At 46.3% G+C, this 21789-nt stretch overlaps 1 protein-coding gene across 1 annotated transcript in view; it reads left to right on the top strand.

Moving 5' to 3' along the window:
- Positions 1–3287: 3287 nt before the first annotated feature.
- UAP1L1 (UDP-N-acetylglucosamine pyrophosphorylase 1 like 1) overlaps positions 3288–21789 on the top strand; it is a 29861-nt gene continuing 11359 nt past the window's right edge. Inside the window, exons 1-4 of the mRNA XM_040324458.1 lie at positions 3288–3681; positions 9433–9637; positions 13793–13968; positions 21449–21621. Coding sequence (XP_040180392.1) covers positions 3408–3681; positions 9433–9637; positions 13793–13968; positions 21449–21621 — 828 coding nt within the window. The 5' untranslated portion in view covers positions 3288–3407. The remainder of the gene's footprint in view (positions 3682–9432; positions 9638–13792; positions 13969–21448; positions 21622–21789) is intronic.

Raw genomic sequence — 21789 nt, 5'->3', positions numbered from 1 at the left:
ACACTGTGGGGTGGCACTGATGGACACTGTGGGGGGCAGCACTGATGGACACTGTGGGGCGGCACTGATTTACTTATGTTGCCAGTCAGTGCCCATTTGTGGGCACTGATTGGCATCTTTTTTTTTCCCAGACTTTTTTTTTTTTTCCCCAGACTTTTTTTTGCCCCCCTTTTTTTTTTTGCCCTTCCCTGGTGGTCCAGGGTGGGCTTCCCTGGTGGTCCATGTGGCGATCCGAGGGGGGGCTGCGCTGATAAACAATCAGCGCGAACCCCCCCTGTCAGGAGAGCCGCCGATCGGCTCTCCTCTACTCGCGTCTGTCAGACTTGAGTGAGGAAGAGCCATCAACGGCTCTTCCTGTTTACATCGTGATCAGCCGTGATTGGACACGGCTGATCACGTTATAAAGAGTCTCTGTGAGAGACTCTTTACCGAGATCGGTGTTGCGGGGCGTCAGACTGACACCATGCAACAACAATCGCCGCGTTGCGCGCCCCCGGGGGCGCGCAGCGGCTCAGAATCCTGAGGACGTCATATGACGTCCAGTCAGGATTCTACAACCACTTTGCCGACGTCAATATGTCATTGGCGGGCGGCAAGTGGTTAAGGGCACCCTAAATGCTGGTAGCAGTCATGCATTTTACCACCCAAAAAACGGTGCAGGAGCATCTTTTGCTAAGGAGCGGGCCGAGAAGCCGAGTCATCAGCTGTCAGATGCTGGCTAAAAAAACATTTATTCTCATTTTTTTTAGCTCGCAATTCTTTTTTTTAAAGTCAGCGAGTGCCCCCCCCCCCAAAGCTAGTCACAAAAAAAAGAAAGAAAAAAGGCCCTTTAAAAAAAAACTGTAAAAAGGTCCTCATGGTGCACTGTGTTCGGGCGCCAGACACAGTGACCTATGTGAAGCGTGACGTCAATGCAATCACATGGTTGCAGACGAGATGCTTCATTTGTGTGTTTTTTTTGCTGCTTTGTGGCGCATTGCACCGCAACACTCCTTCATTCTTGTTGATGTGGTTTTTTTATTGCCATCGCCGCTTTCCCTCAGAGCCGCAACGTCACTTCCTGTTTCACGAGCGCCTCAGAGGGATTGAAAGCAAGGCCTGAGCAGGCGAGGAGGAGTAAGAGTGAACATCCACGGCTGTCGGCAGGTCATATATGCTGCTGCTGGACAAGTTGTCAGTGGGCAATTGTGATGCACCAGTGGGGAGTGGGGGCAGTTATAATGGGCACAGCAGTGTTTACATGTCTGGCCGGAAACTCAGCACAGGGATGATGGTGGGAAGTGAACCCCTCATAATGGGTACAATGAGGCTGCATTTGATGGCACAGTGGCTGCAATTTATGGGCACAGTGGCTGCAATTGATGGGCACAGAGGCTGCATTTGATGAGCACAGTGGCTGCAATTGATGGCATAGTGGCTGCTTTTGATGGCACAGTGGCTTCAATTGATGGGCACAGTAGCTGCATTTGATAGCACAGTGGCTGCATTTCATGGGCACAGTGGCTGCTTTTCATGGGCACAGTGGCTGCTTTTCATGGGCACAGTGGCTGCAATTGATGGCACAGTGGCTGCATTTGATGGGCACAGTGCTGCATTTGATGGGCACAGTGGTTACAATTGATGGGCACAGTGGTTGTGTTTGATGGCACAGTGGCTGCAATTGATGGGCACAGTGGCTGCAATTAATGGGCACATTGGCTGCATTTCATGGGCACAATGGTTGCAATTTATGGGCACATTGGCTGTGTTTGATGGGCACAGTGGCTGCATTTGATAGGCACAGTAGCTGCGTTTGATGGGCACAGTAGCCAGATTTGATGGCACAGTGGCTGCATTTGACGGCACAGTGGCTGCAATTGATAGGCAAAGTGGCTGCAATTGATAGGCAAAGTGGCTGCATTTGATGGCACAGTGGCTGCATTTGATGGGCACAGTGACTGCATTTTATGGCACAGTGGCTGCAATTATTGGGCACAGTGGCTGCAATTCATGGGCACAGTGGCTACAATTGATGGACAGAGTGGCTGCATTTCATGGGCACAATGGTTGCAATTGATGGGCACAGTGGCTGTGTTTGATAGGCACAGTGGCTGCGTTTGATGGACACAGTGGCTGCGTTTGATGGAGACATTGGCTGCATTTAATGGGCACAGTGGCTGCATTTCATGGGCACAATGGTTGCAATTGATGGGCACAGTGGCTGTGTTTGATGGACACAGTGGCTGCGTTTGATGGGCATAGTGTCTGTGTTTGATGGGCACAGTGGCTTCGTTTGATGGGCACAGTGGCTGCGTTTGATGGCACAGTAGCTGCAATTGATGGGCACAGTCACTGCATTTCATGGGCACAATGGTTGCAATTGATGGGCACAGTGGCTGTGTTTGATGGACATAGTGGCTGCGTTTGATGGGCACAGTGTCTGTGTTTGATGGGCACAGTGGCTTCATTTGATTGGCACAGTGGCTTCATTTGATGGGCACAGTGGCTTCATTTGATGGGCACAGTTACTGCATTTCATAGGCACAATGTTTGCAATTGATGGGCACAGTGGCTGCATTTGATGGGGCACAGTGACTGCGTCTGATGGGCACAGCGGCTGTGTTTGATGGGTACAGTGGCTGCAATTGATGGCACAGTGGCTGCTTTTGATGGCACAGTGGCTGCATTTCATGGGCACAGTGGCTGTGTTTGATGGCACAGTGGCTGCGTTTGATGGCACAGTGGCTGCGTTTGATGGCACAGTGGCTAGAATTGATTGGCACAGTGGCTGCATTTCATGGGCATAATGGTTGCAATTGATGGGCACAGTGGCTGTGTTTGATGGGCACAGTGGCTTCATTTGATGGACACAGTGGCTGCGTTTGATGGAGACAGTGGCTGCATTTGATGGGCATGGCTATGTTTGATGGGCACAGTGGCTGCAATTGATGGGCACAGTCACTGCGTTTGATGGCACAGTGAGGCTGCAATTTATGTTTTTTGTTCTGAATTTTTCAGTTTGTTTGCGCCCGCCAAAAAAAAGTTTGAGCACCAGCCACCACTGCTCTAAACCCCCCAAAGTGTTGAACGCTGTAGACTTTAGCACATGGAGACAGCAAAGTTCATATTTGTGAGGTAAATATTATCTTTTCTATTGTAAACAGCACTTTTCTTGATTTTTTTTTTTTTTTTTTAATGAATCACAATGGTCAGCCACTCCACATTGCCTCATGTGAGCCGCCTCAAAGCTTTTATACAGCATCCCTCCAGCACGTGACCCCTCCCGGTATCGCCTCCCAGCAGTCACGCGCTCAGTCCCGCCCCCTCTGTTCATAGCCCTCAGGCTCGGGCTCCGGTCTCCATAGTGACCCCAGAGCGGAGGGTACCCGGGCTACGGACGCTTGTGCGGTTTCCATAGTAACGGGCGGATGGAGCAGCGGCGGGTGCAGGAGGCCGGGCAGGAGCAGCTGCTGCGCTTCTGGGACGAGCTGACGGCCGGGCAGAGGGAGTCCCTGCTGGGGGAGCTGAGGCTGCTGGAGCCCCGGGAGCTGAGGGAGCACTGCCAGCGGGCACAGGAGGCCTATGTCCGGGAGAAGAGCTGTCCGCGGCGCCTGGACCACACCATGTGCCCGGTACCCGAGGAGTTCCTGGGCAGTGTGAGGAGGAGCAGCCCGGGGGAGCTGAGAGCCTGGGAGGAGGAAGGTGAGAGCAAAGAGACCCTGTCATGTCTATCCCACATCACCTGGAGAGATGACCATTCACTGCCCCCCCACAGGCCAATACTGACCCATCTCGCATGAAAAAACAGTAAGCTAGAAAATTACTTAGAACCCCTATATATATATATATATATATATATATATATATATATATATATATATATATATATATATCAGAGACCCTGGATTTTAAAATGGTGGTTATTGCAATTTTTTATGCCACACAATATTTGTGCTTGCCGTTTTTAAAACAAATTTTCTGAAAAAAATACATTTTATTTTTTTAAACACAATCTAATACCCAATATTTAGATAAAATATAAAAGTTGATGTTACGCCAGGTAAATAGATACTCAACTTGTCACCCTTTAAAACTGGGTATGCCCGTGGAATGGTAACAAACTACGAGACCCAAAAATCTACAATTGAAAAGTGTTTTTTTTTTTTTTTTTTTTTTTTCTTTTAGATTTACAGAGCAGATCTGGTATTATTGGGCTCAACTCTGAGGTTTACGGCGTTGCCTCACATGTGTTTTCTGATCGCCGTTTACATATGCATGCAGGAACAACATATGCGCTTGCATTTATGCGTGAGCACGGGGCCATGGGGACTCTTTAAAATTCTTCTTTTTTTTTTTTTTAAGTTATTTAAAACTTTTTTCTTTTTTACACTATTCCTTTTTTTTATCAACTTTATTGTTATCATGAGGGATGAACAACATAATTTTTGATGGCATGGACAGTGACAGGTCCTCTTTATGTCGAGATCTGGGGTCTATGATACACCAGATGTCTCACCTGGCCCCCAAAGCATCTGATCAAACCCTAGATCAGTTGTGATGGCATGGACAGTGACAGGTCCTCTTTATGGGGAGATCTGGGGTCTATGATACACCAGATGTCTCACCTGGCCCCCAAAGCATATGATCAAACCCTAGATCAGTTGTGATGGCATGGACAGTGACAGGTCCTCTTTATGGGGAGATCTGGGGTCTATGATACACCAGATGTCTCACCTGGCCTCCAAAGCATCTGATCAAACCCTATATCAGTTGTGATAGCATGGACAGTGACAGGTCCTCTTTATGGGGAGATCTGGGGTCTATGATGCACCAGATGTCTCATCTGGCATCTGATCAAACCCAAGATTAGTTGTGATAGCATGGACAGTGACAGGTCCTCTTTATGGGGAGATCTGGGGTCTATGATGCACCAGCTGTCTCACCTGGCCCCCAAAGCATCTGATCAAACCCGAGATCAGTTGTGATAGCATGGATGCACCAGCTGTCTCACCTGGCCCCCAAAGCATCTGATCAAACCCGAGATCAGTTGTGATAGCATGGACAGTGACAGGTCCTCTTTATGGGGAGATCTGGGGTCTATGATGCACCAGATGTCTCATCTGGCATCTGATCAAACCCAAGATTAGTTGTGATAGCATGGACAGTGACAGGTCCTCTTTATGGGGAGATCTGGGGTCTATGATGCACCAGCTGTCTCACCTGGCCCCCAAAGCATCTGATCAAACCCGAGATCAGTTGTGATAGCATGGACAGTGACAGGTCCTCTTTATGGGGAGATCTGGGGTCTATGATGCACCAGCTGTCTCACCTGGCCCCCAAAGCATCTGATCAAACCCGAGATCAGTTGTGATAGCATGGACAGTGACAGGTCCTCTTTATGGGGAGATCTGGGGTCTATGATGCACCAGATGTCTCACTTGGCCTCCAAAGCATCTGATCAAACTGGGATCAGGTTGATCACATGTTGTACAAGCCGGAAAATGTTTGTAAACAAACTGAAACCAAAAGTGAAACTTCTTGTTGCTTCTGGTGTCTTAAATCACAGAGGGGAGGTGGGTACCAATGTTCCTTCCTCCCCCTCCCAGTGCCTCACCGATCTGAATGATCACTCGTGAGAGCCTGGTAAAGGTGTTGGGCAGAGGTGGGAGGGTGGCCCCTGTAGAAGTAATCAGGGGTTGTAGATGGGCTCAGATCACTTCTACAGCAAAGCCCATCGCTGGCTGAGAAGTTTGGAACCAGTATAACGGCAGCCATTATCCTTATACAGCCACGCCAACCTGAGGGTATACGGGTACGTCCTAAAGGGTTGAAGTGGTTAGGGGCGGTGCACACTAGAATGCGTGCGTTTTAGTGCATTCTGTTTTTTACAGCCCATTCATTTCAGTGGGTTGCTAAACGTGTAGGCGCTGCTTCTGCACATTGCGCTGCACAGTACCATGTGGTTTGGTGGCTACATATATGCTGCATTTGTGAGATGCATTTGGGGTGCCATTAACAATGCCATCTGTGCCCGACTCCCAAGGACAGCAGGATTGCATGTGGTGCGGGAAATGCACAAGGAACTTACCTTTCCTGCATCGCATTCTAGTGTGTACAGGACCAAAACATTGCAGTCTGGTCAGATGGAGGAGTCCTGGAGTCCTACACCACATTTAGGTGTACTTTCATCATTAGAGCTGCTGAGACGTCACCAAACCAGCTCTTACAGTGCCACCTGTTGATTGCAGATGGTAAACATGAAAAGTGGATAGGCATCATTTAATATTTACTGGAAGAACTACAAAAAATACGTTTTATTTATTTTTTATTTAAACTGAATAGAATAAATAAGGCCTTGAAATCCTTTCAGTGCTGTCCTTGTTGATACTCGTGTAGTAAGACATGGACTGACCTCCCTGTAGCCGGCTCATTGTTTTCCTCCAATCTCCCTTCCTGTAATTGTTTCCAAGTACTTGTCTGCATTGTGTGTAGGCAATACAACGAGTGGGCTATAAGTGTGGGCTATGAGTGTGGGTGAAACATGCGCCTGACTCTACTCCCGATGGTCACACATCTTGTGTATATGGTGACATTTAGTTCAAGTTGAACTGAAGGCATTTTTCTAAAAATCTACAAGCAAGCAAGCTATTTATTACAACAGAGACACACATTGTCCCTTCTGCAATAAAATACACCTAACTGCCTGCTCACTGTCTTCTGTGGCATGCAAACCGAGATGGGCAGCATCAGCAGTATGGTCTTTGTGCAGGAGTTACATCATCCCACATTGACCAATGAGGATGCCCGAAGACTGGCAACCAGAAGAAGCTAGGGAGAAGATCCTGGTGCTAGTGAGGAACCCCTCACAGATTTTGGACTGATAGAGGAGAGGTACGTATAGGGAGTTTAGTTCTGCTTCAACCACTTCAGACCTGTGCTTAAAGGGGTTTTCATAATAAGCATCCTTTACCTGCAGACATTCCTCTTTTCACTTCCTCATTGTTCGTTTTTGCTCAGAAGTTGCTCTATTTCTTCTCTGTTCTGTTCACTTCCTGCTTGTCTGATTGTTACTCACCACCGTGAAGGGAGGCTTTACTGCGGTGGTCAGTGACGTGCTCGCCCCCTCCTGGGAACTACATCTGTGCGGCAGGACGCTCTCTACGTGTTAGAGACTTCAAGGAGGTGTGAATTACTGGGCGTGCCGCAATGCATACTGGGAAATGTAGTTCTTACATGAACGAGCGATGCAAACCAGGAAGTGAATGAGAGAACAGAAACTAGAATGCCGGAGGTGATATAGATGAAGGAATTTAATAGGTATTTACTCATTTTTTAACAGAATCATTACACTATTCTGTCTGTCTACCTTGCAGACATTTAATTTTAGGCAAAAAAATGTTTTTTCCTTTACAAATCCTTTAACCACTTGAGATCCAAGGACGTCCTCGGCTTTGTGCGGTGATATCTGAATGATGCCTGCAGCTAGAGGCATCATTCAGATATCACCGTCTTCAGCCGGCGATTCTGTGCAACATAAGAATGATCATAGCGGTGGTTAAAGTGCCCAGTATGGAAGTGGTTAAAGCCGATCTCTAGAGAGGCATAATGTACACAAATGAATGCAGCTTTGTAATTCTTCATACATCATTACACTGGCCAAGCTGTAAAACACTCTGTTTTATGTGGGGATGATGTCAGTTTTGGCAGGTGGTGAGGAGACAGTGCACTTTACATTTTTTTTTACTTTCCCAGGAGAGTACAAAGTTGCACTACATTCAGGTCTTTGCACTGTAGCGCACTGAGCTGCTCTGCAGTGCGGTGACCCGTGGTGCCATCCAATGCCCCACATATCACACCAGCATTGTGAACTATTTTTCTTTCTATGTGCTCTTGGGTTGACGCTTGAGATTTTGATCATTTGCAGAAAAATACCGTCACCCCACTTATAGTGAACAGGCTCTAGATGTATCTTTTAAATACAAGCAGTGTTAGTATCTGAATGTGACCTGGTATCCGCCTCCTGCACTCCCTGTACAGCAGGGCTGGAGTGTGAGAGCAAGAAGCAGAACAAGGATCCACTCAGTTCCTGTGCTGCCAAGAAGCATGCTGGTAAGAGGCTGGACAGGCTTGTTTTCCCCTACAGGATGCATGTGAATTTTTAATTTGTTTGGGTAAGTTTCGTCCTTCCAAGGGATGTCATAATTCGAACGAAGCAGAGTTGGCCAGATCCTACACTGTCTATGACTGTGTTCACTGAGGAGGGAAGTCTGAGGGACAAGGGATCAAAGCTGAGAACTTGACCCTGAAATACCAGAATTTAACTCTGGCTGCCAAGTCATTACCAGGTTCCTTACTTGAGATGTAAACGTGTGTGATGGAATTTTTTGAGCCATCCACACAGCCGATAAATTCCAGGAGGGATTGAGGGAGGAGGAGCTGTGCCTCTGTTGGAGCTAGGGTAAAGTGGACCGATGGCTGCTTGTCCCAGGAGCAAGGGCATGGAGGAGCAGTGTTGGTGTACTGGGTGACAGTGCCTGGCTGTATGGTCCCGGAGGAGCAGAGTTTGGCAGAGTGAACCAGGAACCGTGCCAGCACCCTGGAGTGATCGTTGGAGTGTATCAGGAGTAATAACAGAGGATAGACAGAGTGTACCAGGGATATTGCCAGCAGCCAGGAGTGACTGGAGGCGTGTACCAGGAACTATGCCAGTGGCCAGGAGCAACAGAGTATACCAAGGACAGCACCAGTTCGCTGGAGGCATGTACCAGGAACTATGCCAATGGCCAGGAGCAACAGAGTATACCAAGGACAACACCAGCTCCCTGAAGTGACTGGAGGAGTGTACCAGGAACTGTGCCAGGAGCAACAGAGTGTACCAAGGACAGCGCCAGCTCTCTGGAGTGACTGGAGGAGCGTACCAGGAACTATGCCAGTGGCCAGGAGCAACAGAGTATACCAAGGACAGCACCAGCTCCCTGGAGTGACTGTAAGCGTACCAGGAACTATGCCAATGGTCAGGAGCAGTAGGTGGAGTGAACATGGAGGTAGTGGCTGCAGACAGGTTCCAGGAACTAATAGCTCAGAGCAGAAGAACACCAGTTTGTCCACAGAGTACCCCAGCCCTTTAAGGCAGCAGTCACATGACATCGCTCTGGCTGCCACACCGGGACCAACAATCAGTCAAAAGTGAGTGTGTCTGAAACCCTAGGAGACGTATTTCTGGAATGGGGCAGGTAGCCCACAGATAGAATGACACAAAAGGTTTATAAATCCTATGTTTCCTATAAGAAGGAAAGAAAGCAGCTTTCCTTGTTCTGCTTTATTTCTCTGGTTGTTTCCTATGTATGCACACTTACTGTATTCTCTACTGTGAAAGCGCAATGTAATATGGCACTATATAAAGAAAAGCTCACCCTGCTGTTATAATCTACCATTTATGTCTGTTTATTTCAGGTTTACACCAAATCGCACAGAATAAAGTGGCGGTCTTGCTGCTCGCAGGGGGTCAAGGTACACGTCTTGGCGTGACGTACCCCAAAGGAATGTATAGAGTTGGTTTGCCAAGCGGAAAAACGTTGTATCAGATCCAGGCAGAGAGGATCATCCGACTACAGCAATTGGCTGGAGAGAAATATGGTACCAAGTGCTCTGTGCCGTGGTTAGTATTACATAGTATAACTAATTCAGACTCTGGGACCTAGGTATGGATATTTAGGAAAGGGAATGACCCCTCATAGACTAGTGTAGTTATATAGGAGGGCCAACATTTTAGTTTGATGCCGGCTACCAAATAGTTCAGGGCTCAAAATTTCAAGTCCTGAGCTACTAGCCAGGCCTTAAGAGTCACTCGCCACCAGTTTCCCCACCCCTAATTCCACCACTAAACACGCCCTCATAAATGATCTCATGAAATTATACTGTTAAATGTTATTTGCATAATTAAGTTACAAAAATACATTTTAACAATATTAACATAAAGCATCAGACTACAGAGTTCCCTTTACATCACAGTCCAGTCCACAAAGTTGTCCCTTATATCAGAGTCTGCAGTTTTCCCCCCCAACATTATGGTCTGCATTTCCCTTATTAGAGTTTCCACTTGCATCAGAGTCTGCTCTCTGCAGTATTGCCCTTTACACCCGAGTTCCCCTTTATGTCGTTGTCGGCAGAGTTCCCCCTTATGCCCGAATCCTTTCCAGTACTTGTGTGTGGGCAGATGTGCCAACTGGTTCTTTCATTGGCACATCTACTTAGACACCAGAGGGGCAGAAGACTGTCCAGAGCGGGACTGAAGATTCACTTTAAAAGAGATTGTACAGTGTATAGCCATCTTACAGGAGATTGTACAGTGTATAGCCATCTTACAGGAGATTGTACAGACTGTACAGTGTATAGCCATCTTACAGGAGATTGTACAGTGTATAGCCATCTTACAGGAGATTGTACAGACTGTACAGTGTATAGCCATCTTACAGGAGATTGTACAGTGTATAGCCATCTTACAGGAGATTGTACAATCTCCTGTAAGATGGCTATACACTGTACAGTCTGTACAATCTCCTGTAAGATGGCTATACACTGTACAATCTCCTGTAAGATGGCTATACACTGTACAATCTCCTGTAAGATGGCTATACACTGTACAATCTCCTGTAAGATGGCTATACACTGTACAATCTCCTGTAAGATGGCTATACACTGTACAATCTCCTGTAAGATGGCTATACACTGTACAGTCTGTACAATCTCCTGTAAGATGGCTATACACTGTACAATCTCCTGTAAGATGGCTATACACTGTAGTCTGATTGTACAATCTCCTGTAAGATGGCTATACACTGTACAGTCTGTACAATCTCCTGTAAGATGGCTATACACTGTACAATCTCCTGTAAGATGGCTATACGCTGTACAATCTCCTGTAAGATGGCTATACACTGTACAATCTCCTGTAAGATGGCTATACACTGTACAGTCTGTACAATCTCCTGTAAGATGGCTATACACTGTACAATCTCCTGTAAGATGGCTATACACTGTACAATCTCCTGTAAGATGGCTATACACTGTAGTCTGATTGTACAATCTCCTGTAAGATGGCTATACACTGTACAATCTCCTGTAAGATGGCTATACACTGTACAGTCTGTACAATCTCCTGTAAGATGGCTATACACTGTACAATCTCCTGTAAGATGGCTATACACTGTACAATCTCCTGTAAGATGGCTATACACTGTACAATCTCCTGTAAGATGGCTATACACTGTACAATCTCCTGTAAGATGGCTATACACTGTAGTCTGATTGTACAATCTCCTGTAAGATGGCTATACACTGTACAATCTCCTGTAAGATGGCTATACACTGGACAATTTGATTGTACAGTGTATGGCCAGCTTACAGGACATTGTACAATCTAATTGTACAGTTTATGGTCATCTGCAATCAGACTGGACAGTGTACGGCCATCTGGTCTCTCCTCCTGTCAGCATGCAGATGTGGAACTACAAGTCCCAGCACTTTATAGGCAGGTAGTGGGTAGAAGCACAGCTCCTGTACACTCTGATTGGACATTTTAAGTAGTGAGCTTCAATTCCCACCATACCTTGGCATGGCTCTGCACGCATTGCTGTCTGGGACTTGCATTCCTCCCTCTCCCCGGCTGGTCTTACCTTCTAGTGGGGAAGAAAATTGCACCATCCCCGCCCGGTCTCTGCTCCCCGCCTCTCCTGTACTTGGCGGCCTCCAGGCACACCATCCAGGGCTCTGAGGCGGCAGCCGGAACTAATGCGATACCTCCGCATTCAGGCTGTCGTCTTCCCAGGCCGGTCCAGCTACCCTTGCGGCAGCCTGTAATTCATAAAAGGCGCCGCCTCCGTGATGTCACCAACTATGCGCCCGGCTGTCTGCCCCCTGCCTGAACCTGGGCCGGCCTCCGCACTGTGCTTGCACAGTTATAAAGCCTGCCTGCGGCCATATATTTTATGGGCAGCAGTCGTCTGTAACGGATAGTTGGCAACCCTGCTCCATGCTCGCCCTCATCTTATTTCAACTCGCCAAATGCGAGCAGGCGAGTTGAAATTTTGAGGGCTGAAATAGTTGACCATTTTAGAATGTAAATGAAAGTTCTACAGTTTGCTGACTTCCATGACAGGAAGCCCCCTTTCACACGGACCGATAGAATGGTGCTTTTAGTTGCGGATTTTACCGCAGCTAGAAGCACACAATGCTTTCCTATGACACCCTTCACACACTGCGTTTAGCTGCTGTTTTGTTAGATGCGGTTTTGTGCGAATAGAAAAAATAGAATTGAATGCGTCCAGGTGCGATCTGGCGCAGCTATCGGCACATAACCGCAGGTAATCGCAGTGCACTGAGTTTAGTATGAATCTTGAGGGGGAACTCCACGCCAAATTTTAAATAAAAAAACAGCATGGGTTCCCCCTCCAAGAGCATACCAGGCCCTTGGGTCTGCTATGGATTTTAAGGGGAACCCCCGTACACCGAAAAAACGATGCGGGGGCCCCCTCCAAAATCTATACCAGACCTTTATCCGAGCACGCAGGTCGGTCAGGATAGGGGGTGGGGACCAGCGAGCGCCCCCCCCCCCTTAACCGTACCAGGCCGCATGCCCTCAACATGGGGGGGGATAGGTGCTTTGGGGCAAAAACCCCAAAGCACCTATCCCCATGTTGATGGGGACAAGTGCCCCTTCCCGACAACCCTGGCCGTTGGTTGTCGGGGTCTACGGGCGGGGAGCTTATCGGAATCCCAAAGCACCGTGTCCCCATGTTGATGGGGACAAGTGCCTCTTCCTGACAAACCTGGCACCGTGTCCCCATGTTGATGGGGACAAGTGCCTCTTCCCGACAACCCTGGCCATTGGTTGTCGGGGTCTACGGGCGGGGAGCTTATCGGAAACCGGGAGCCCCCTTTAATAAGGGGGCCCCCAGATCCTGCCCCCTCCCACCCTACATCGTACCCCTACCCATTCACCTGGAGAGAAAAAATTGTCATAAAAACACACTACTCAGGGTTTAAAAGTCATTTATTAGGCATCTCCGGGGGAGGGGGGGGGTGTCTTCATCCGACATCGGGGGTCTCTTCTTCTGCTCTCACCAGGCAGGGCAGGCCAGACCAACAAACCTCCAGCAGGTTGTGGCCTCCAGCTCCTTCTAGATATGTGGCACACTATATGCAAGTGTGTGGTGTGGTATACTAAATAGTTTAAAGTTGAACTCCAAACATACCGTAAAATCCATGATTAAAATACATACAGTACATATAAATGCAAAAAAATAAACTCCTGCTTCCTGAAAATCTATCTAACATCCATCTCTCTATGTGCAGGACCACATCTTTGTCCAGCTGTTATAGTACCATTCAAAAAAGGTCTGCATGCTCACATCCAAGCATGCGTTCTGTAGGAAAACAGCTGATATGTGTCTGTTGATTCGAATAAACTTTCTAAAGGTTGGATGTGTTCATGCACATGACTTTCTTGAATAGAACTAGATTTGAAATTTGCTAGCCATTCCTGTAATGCTCACACCCTTCACCACTTTCTGGTGTAGAATGGCCTCCTCTGGATCAGCTCCTGCTCACTGGACTGAGGGAATGGTACAGAATTGGGGAACCAGGAAAATTAATTCTTGGGACAATGTGTGTCATATCTGGCTGTACAGTGTGAAAATTCAGTTTATGTATTTAGCTGTACACCTGGAGTTTCCATGTAATTTGTGTTACCCAGGGGACTGATAATAGCTGGTAACTGTGATCATTTATCCTGTATTATGTTTCTGCTTCCTAGGTACATCATGACGAGCGAGTTCACCTTGAACCCCACACAGACATTTTTTGAGGAAAACAACTACTTTGGCGTGGAACGGACGGATGTGGTCATATTTGAGCAGAGGATGTTGCCTGCTGTAGACTTTGATGGAAAAGCTATTTTAGAACGCAAGGACAAGGTGGCAATGGCTCCAGGTACATGCTGGTTAAAGTCTGTTTTTTATCTCTTTTACTTTTACTATCAGTAATTAAAGAGAGATTGTTGCCAGACCATTCATTTTAACAACCACGTTCCCATAAGGTTTTATGTGCATTTACAGGTGGTACTTGAAAAATTTGAATATTGTGCAATAACATTTCACTAATGCAACTTAAAAGGTGAAATTTAATATGAGCGAGACACATTACATGAAAAGAAAAATAGTTCAAGCCGTGATTTGTCATAATTGTGGTGATTATGGCTTACAGCTCATTAAACCCCAAATCCACAATCTCCAAAAATTTGAATATTACATGTGTAGCGCCTGTGTACTTTCAGTCCAGGTGCTATCTTAAATTTAGAGGGGGAGATGAGAGAGTTGGTAAATTAGGCTTTTGCTCAGACTGGTCTTTACTGTCAGTTCATTCTGTGTTCCAAAGGTGCCTTTCCACCTCTGGGCGACAGGTGGCAGCAGTGGAGCTCAGTCAGGAGTGCCTCTTGCCAGCAGCCAATCAGGAGGGGTTTTCCCTTGTGGGGCATGCTGGGGGAGGGTACTTCTTGGGCGGACGCCATTTTGTGGGGTCATTTTTCTGGTGTTGGTTCCGGGTGCGGCACCCACCTTCAGGGTGTGCGCACATCACGGGCCCCGGCGATATGGCATACCAGGCCGGGGCGCACTTGCTACGAGGAGTCCTTAGTTCCGGGACCATGTTGGCCTGGAGCAACTGAAGCTATAGCGGGACCCCAGTGATCTACTGGGTTCCCCAAACTTTGAAGGAGATCCCAAGCGAGTTGTGCTGTTCCGTGGGGAGTCAGTCTGAGGAGAGCCCCGAGGCAGGCAATCCAACAGGGCCTAGACGATCCACCGGGGATCAAGGTGACCGGACATTGAGAGTTTGTCTGTTGGCAACCTGTCAGTCGGTGACCAGTTGAGGAAAGCTACCTGAGGGAGATTCAGGCATTAAATTCACTGGAGAAGATTCACTTCATAATCCTACGTACGAGGGAAGGGCCTGTGGCAGAGGTTCTTCCCTGATATTCATTTGCACCAGGTCTGTGGCAGAGACTTGTTCTTCTTCCAGTGCTCCGAGTGATACCCTGGCTGCCAGGTCAGTGTGAGAGGCCTGTCCAGGTACACTATTACCCCCTCGGCTGAGGGGCGACGAAAGTAGAGTGTTATTTGAAGCAGGACTGCTTCTTTCTTGTTCCAGCCTGAATCTGCAATTCTCCTTCTCACCCATCTTTTACTACCTACCTCAAGTTTACTGTTTTGCCGTGTTGGGTGAAATAAAGCTACAAAAAGACACCTGCTTCTTGGACATTCCGTCATTGCTCTCATCATCATCATTACCCCTAGACGCTCAGAGGTAACACGCCATTCCCTATTCTAACCAGCGGCTTCTGCGGGGGTGAGCGCTACACATGGAATCAATAAACAAGGATTATACATAGAATATCGGACCTCTGAAAAGTAGAATCATGCATATGTACTCAGTACTTGGTTTGGGCCCCTTTTGCAGCAATTACTGCCTCAATGCAGCGTGGCATGGAAACGATCAGCCTGTGGCACTGCCGAGGTGTTTCGGAATACCAGGATGCTTCAATAGCAGCCTTCAGCTCTTCTGCATTGTTCGGTCTCATGTCTCTCATCTTTATTTTGGCAATGCCTCATAGATTCTCTATGGGGTTCAGGTCAGGCGAGTTTGCTGGCCAATCAAGCACCATAATCCCACGGTCATTGAACCAGGTTTTGGTGCTTTTGGTTGTGTGGGGGAGGTGCCAATTCCTGCTGGAAAATGAAGTCAGCATCCCCATAGAGCTTGTCTGCGGAAGGAAGCATGAAGTGCTCCAAAATCTCCTGGTAGACGGCTGCGGTGACCCCGGACTTAATAAAGCACAGTGGACCAACACCAACACATGACATGGCTCCCCAAATCAACACAGACTGTGGAAACTTCACACTGGTCTTCAAGCATCTTGCAGTGTCTTCCTCTTCATTCTTCCTCCATACTCTGGGTCCTTGGTTTCCAAATCGGATGCAAAATTTGCTCTCATCAGAAAAAAGGACTTTGGACCACTGAGCAACAGACCAGGTCCGTTTTCCTTTAGCCCAGGTAAGACTCTTCTGACGTTGTTTGTTCAGGAGGCTTGACAAGAGCAATACAACATTTAAAGCCCATGTCCAGGATCCGACTGTGTGTGGCGGCTCTTGATGCACTGACTCCAGCCTCAGTCCCCTCCTTGTGAAAGTCCCCAACACTTTTGAATGGCCTTTTCCTGACAATCCTCTCCAGACTGCGGTCATCCCTGCTGCTTGTGCACCTTTTTTCTTCCATAACTTTCTATTAATGTGCTTTGATACAGCACTTTGGGAACATCCAACTTCTTCTGCAATTACCTTTTTGAGGCTTTCCCTCCTTATGGAGGGTGTCAATGATGGTTTTCTGCACAACTGTCAGGTCAGCAGTCTTTCCCATGATTGTGATTCCTACTGAACCAGACTGAGAGACCATTTAAAGGCTCAGGAACCCTTTGCAGGTGTTATGGCTTAATTATCTGATTAGAGTGGGACACTTTGAGCCTAGAATATTCCGCCTTTTCACAATATTCTAATTTTCTGAGATTGTGGATTTGGGGTTTTCATGGGCTTTAAGCCATCATCATCACAATTATGACAAATCATGACTTTACCTATTATATATATATATATATAATTTCACTTTTTAAGTTGCATTAGTGAAATGAAATTTTGCAAGATATTCAAATTTTTTGAGTATCACCTGCATTTACCTGTAAAAGCCTCACGTGTGCAAACATTCAATAACCTTAAGGCTTCTGGTTACATTGGATCAGCTTGGATTAATGTAACTATGCATATATCATACTGGTGGGATCCGTGTAGAAGCTGGAAATTGCTATACTATAATACAACGCTTCTCAAAAGATCTCCATTAGCTTGTGTCCCATGCTGCACAGCTGGCCTAATGTCCTGTGAACACAGAAGGTTGGCCGTTCTGCATGATCACTATTCAGAGAACCATTTTCATTAATTCAGAGAATGCAAAGCATTCTCTAAATGGTGCCCATATTGATCCAATGACCTCCTGTGTTCAAAATGCAGCAGGGCAGTTGCTCAGAATTGTCTGGACGCAATTGGAGCTTCACTGGAGTAGCAATGTTTACTATAGTGATTTCCATCTTCCAGGGGGTATGGTATATACCTGTGGTTTTTTTTTTTTTCAACCTTTTTTTTTTCCAGTCAAGGCACCCTTTAGAATTGTGCATAATCCTGGGGAACACTAATCTAAGGGCTCATGCACACCATAAAGTATATCAACATATACAAGAGAGGGAGAAAATTAAATCTGAAAATCAGAATAGTCAAAAATACATCTCTCTGTTGGGCAAAAAAACATAGAAATAAAAAAAAAGGCTCTCAAATATTGGAATCATAACTACAAAAAAGATTGCAGCATACATATAATTTCCTAGTCCAATAAGGCAGCATAAATAGATTACTGGAACCTAATATATCTGGGTAGAACTGTATCGTTATAACAACCCATATAAAACGGAGAACACCTGAGGAAATAGATGGTGATTAATAGACTCACCAATATTCCCATTTATGGTTAAAAATATGCATGGTATCCATAATGGTGTATCCTCTTCATCAGTTTTCTAGCTTCCATACTGTGGAGCACCTAGGACCAGGGCACAGAGGGTGCGCATTCACTTTTTTCCACATTTTTTAATGGGCTGCTCTATGATTGTCAAACACACAAAAAAAGGTGCTGGCATGATTTTTTTTTAATTGTACCGCACCAAAACACCACGGTACTGCTGTACTATGCGTTTTAGTGGGTGCCAACATACGCTTATTTGCTAGATGGTTAGGGGGCCATTAAGAATGAATGACATCCACCATCATCTGCAAAATGCAGTATAGTTTTGTGCAGGAAAAAACACAAATGTTCATATGTTCCTGTAGCTTGTAAGGCAGCTTTAACCACTTAAGGACCCATTCACGCCGATATACGTCGGTAGAATGGCACGGCTGGGCACATCCAGGTACATGTACGTGGCTCTTTAAGCCCAGCTGCAGGGTCGCGTGTGCATGACCCGGTCCAAAGCTCCATGGTCGCGGGACTCGCGGACCCGATCGCCGCAGGAGTCCCGCGATCGGTCCCCTGAGCTGAAGAACGGGCTTCACCGTTCTTCACTGTGGCGCTGTCATCGATCGTGTGTTCCCTTTTATAGGGAACCACAATCGATGACGTCACACCTACAGCCACACCCCCCTACAGTTGTAAACACAAATGAGGTCACACATAACCCCTTCAGCGCCCCCTTGTGGTTAACTCCCAAACTGCAACTGTCATTTTCACAGTAAACAATGCATTTTAAATGCGTTTTTTGCTGTGAAAATGACAATGGTCCCAAAAATGTGTCAAAATTGTCAAGTGTCCGCCATAATGTTGCAGTCACGGAAAAAATCGCTGATCGCCGCCATTAGTAGTAAAAAAAAAAAATTTTTTTATAAAAATGCAATAAAACTATCCCCTTTTTTGTAAACGCTATAAATTTAGCGCAAACCAATCGATAAACGCTTATTGTGATTTTTTTTCCTTCCAAAAATATGTAGAAGAATACGTATCGGCCTAAACTGAGGGAAAAAAAAGAATGTTTTATATATTTTTGGGGGATATTTATTATAGCAAAAACTAAAAAATATTGCATTTTTTTTCAAAATTGTCGCTCTATTTTTATTTATAGCGCAAAAAATAAAAACCGCAGAGGTGATCAAATACCACCAAAAGAAAGCTCTATTTGTGGGGAAAAAAAGGACGCCAATTTTGTTTGGGAGCCACGTCGCACGACCGCGCAATTGTCAGTTAAAGCGACGCAGTGCCAAATCGCAAAAACTGGCCGGGTCCCTTAGCTGCCTAAAGGTCCGGGTCTTAAGTGGTTAAGTGGTCTGTGAGTTGCCAGCAGCAAGGAGACGGAGAGAGCTGGGAGGAGGTGTGGGCTTCGCTCTCTCCCTCCTGTCAGTACACAGGACTTAACACAAGATCGCTCTCTGATCAGACTATTACAGGTTGGGGCAGCTTTATGTCATTTTACTGTGGCACCCCAGTTGAAAAACATTGGTGTATGTACATAGTCCAAGCTGGACCAATGTAACTGTAAAAATCTAGCATGCCTAGAATTCATCGTTAAGTAAAAAATAATAATTCATACAATGTTTATTTATCTTGGTCAGATTTCTTTTACATTAAGCTGATCACTTTTCATGTATTTTTTTTTTTTTTTTAAATAGTTTTTAAGAATCACACAATTTTCTCCATGAATTTTTGAAATGGCGTTCCTTTTTTAAATCTTTGGTTGCAGAGCTAGAAAAAGTGCAGAGAAGAACAATTAAAGCTGGCCATACATGGATCGAATTTTGATCTATGTATAGCCTGTTCCCATCCATGAGAAGTCAATCTACCAATCCGGCTTTTTGGTAAATTTTCATCCAATTGGTGAATACAGCCAATCGGCCGCAACGCTGATCAGTGTATTATGGAAGTGGGGGAGTCCTGCTGTTAAAATGCAATTACATAGTGGGAAGGATTCTTGCATTCACATTGAATATATAGGTAGGGGAATCAGTTCAGTTTTTTTTATTCAGCTGGCTGGCTAAAAGCAAAAACTGATCCATGTATGGCCATCCTGGGGAAGTATGGTCAAATCTTTTTTTGCCCTACTTCTATGGATCACAGGAGTGCACTTTGTTCTGCACTCCCATGACCTGTTTCAGCCGACAGCAAGCTGAGGTTTGCTGTCAGTTGACGTCACTGAGCCTTAAAGTTGGGATCCACCCAGATGCCTGGACTGGCAGCTGGCTCTGCCTCTGTGTGCCGCCGGGAGCCTGAGCCAGCCATGCCCAGCACCTCCACAGCCCGACCCTCCAGTGAGAGTTGGGGGAAGAGCGCATACAGTAGTCAGTGACTGACAGTCACTGGCTCTCTGCAGGCTGAAGACAGAGAGCTGAGTAATCAGCGGTGTTTGATTGCTCAGTTCTTGGTCTTGGAGGTGACAGCTTCAGCATCAGACTGATACTGCATCCACCTAGGTGAGTATGATTGATTGTATTTTTATGTTCCAGAACTTCTCCTTTAAACTAATAAGAGGTATAAAGGAGCTCGGCTTTGAGAAAAAATTACCTTCACTAAATGTAAATAAATGTATCCCTTGAAAAGAGGTGTTTTTATGCTACTGTTTTTTCAGCTGATTTGAACTTCATGATTTTATTTTTTTTTACTCAACTAACTGTTAGATTTTAAAGTCTTATTTTTTTGTGTTTTATAAAGACTTATGGCTAGAAGTATCTAAAGAGGGACTTATTCTTGTTGCCAGGCAACCATCCATCTTCCTTGTACTTGTATCTGCTGCCCTAGAATTGTGAAGAATGGGAATGTGTCTGGTTCCTGTAAGCAGCAGTTGGTCATATTATACTAAACAATCCACTGATTATCCAAGAAGCTGCTTACTGCAACCAACAAGTCTACCGTATTTGCCGGCGTATAAGACAACTGGGCGTATAAGACGACCCCCTAATTTTCCAGGAAAAATGTTGGTTTTGGGATATACTCACTGTATAAGACTACCCCCTTCCTACTAGTCTTTCTGGAAGCTGAGGGGTAGCCAGAACCGCTGACAGAAACAGGCTTTTTTAAATCTCACTGTGCCATTACATTACATTACATGCCCCCACTGTGCCATTAAATTACATGCCCCCACTGTGCCATCACTTGCCCCCACTGTGCCATTACATTACATTCCTCACTGTGCCATTACATCACTTGCCCCTCACTGTGCCATCACTTGCCCCTCACTGTGCCATCACTTGCCCCTCACTGTGCCATCACTTGCCCCTCACTGTGCCATCACTTGACCCTCACTGTACCTGAACTTGCCCCCCAGTGCAATCACCGCAAACAGACAGTGCAATCACTCACTTTTTGAATAGACTTGCAGGCGGTGACAGTCTCCGTGCTGAGTGTCAATGATTTGAAAGACGCTCCTTCTCTTCAGAGTGTTCTGTGATAGGCGGAACACAAATTTCCCCAGCAGCTCCTCTGTTCTGTGTTCCGCCTATCACGGACGTCTTCTCATCTCGTCCGAGGATGAGAAGGCATCTGTGATAGGAGGAACACAGAACAGAGGCGCTGCTGGGAAGATTTGTGTTCCTCCTATCAGAGAACACTGAAGAGAAGGAGCGTCTTTTAAATCATTGACGCTCTCAGCACGGAGACCGTCCCCGGCGTATAAGATGACCCCCGACTTTGGATGCATTTTTTTGCATCCAGAAAGTCGTCTTATACGCCGGAAAATACGGTAGTTATTTTGTGTTGGCACTGATGGTGGTCTGCATGCCCAAAGCTTTTAAAGACACAGACAGTCTGGCATTGAAGGTTTGCATTATTTTAGATGGCAATGGAGGACTGTACAAAGCTCTAGCAGACAACCACATTCTGGAGGACATGGAGGCACGAGGCATCTTGTACATCCATGTATACTGTGTGGACAACATTCTGGTGAAGATGGCCGATCCTGTCTTTGTGGGATTCTGCGTGTCCAAAGGTGCTGATTGCGGGGCTAAGGTGAGAGAAGACGGCGTAGGTTTCTATCTACTAGATAAGTTTAGGTTATGGAATAAGAAACCTCTGCTGGCAGGGTATGAGGAAGCCCCATAGCAGCTGGAGTTTTCATTGTTTGATACCATTTTATTGGGGATTTGGCCCCCATTCACACCAGTGCTTCTTGTCATG

This window comes from Rana temporaria, chromosome 9, assembly GCF_905171775.1.
Source record: "Rana temporaria chromosome 9, aRanTem1.1, whole genome shotgun sequence".
NCBI lineage: Eukaryota > Metazoa > Chordata > Amphibia > Anura > Ranidae > Rana > Rana temporaria.
The sequence above is the reverse complement of the archived record's forward strand: the minus strand, read 5'-3'. Positions and strand labels throughout refer to the sequence as shown.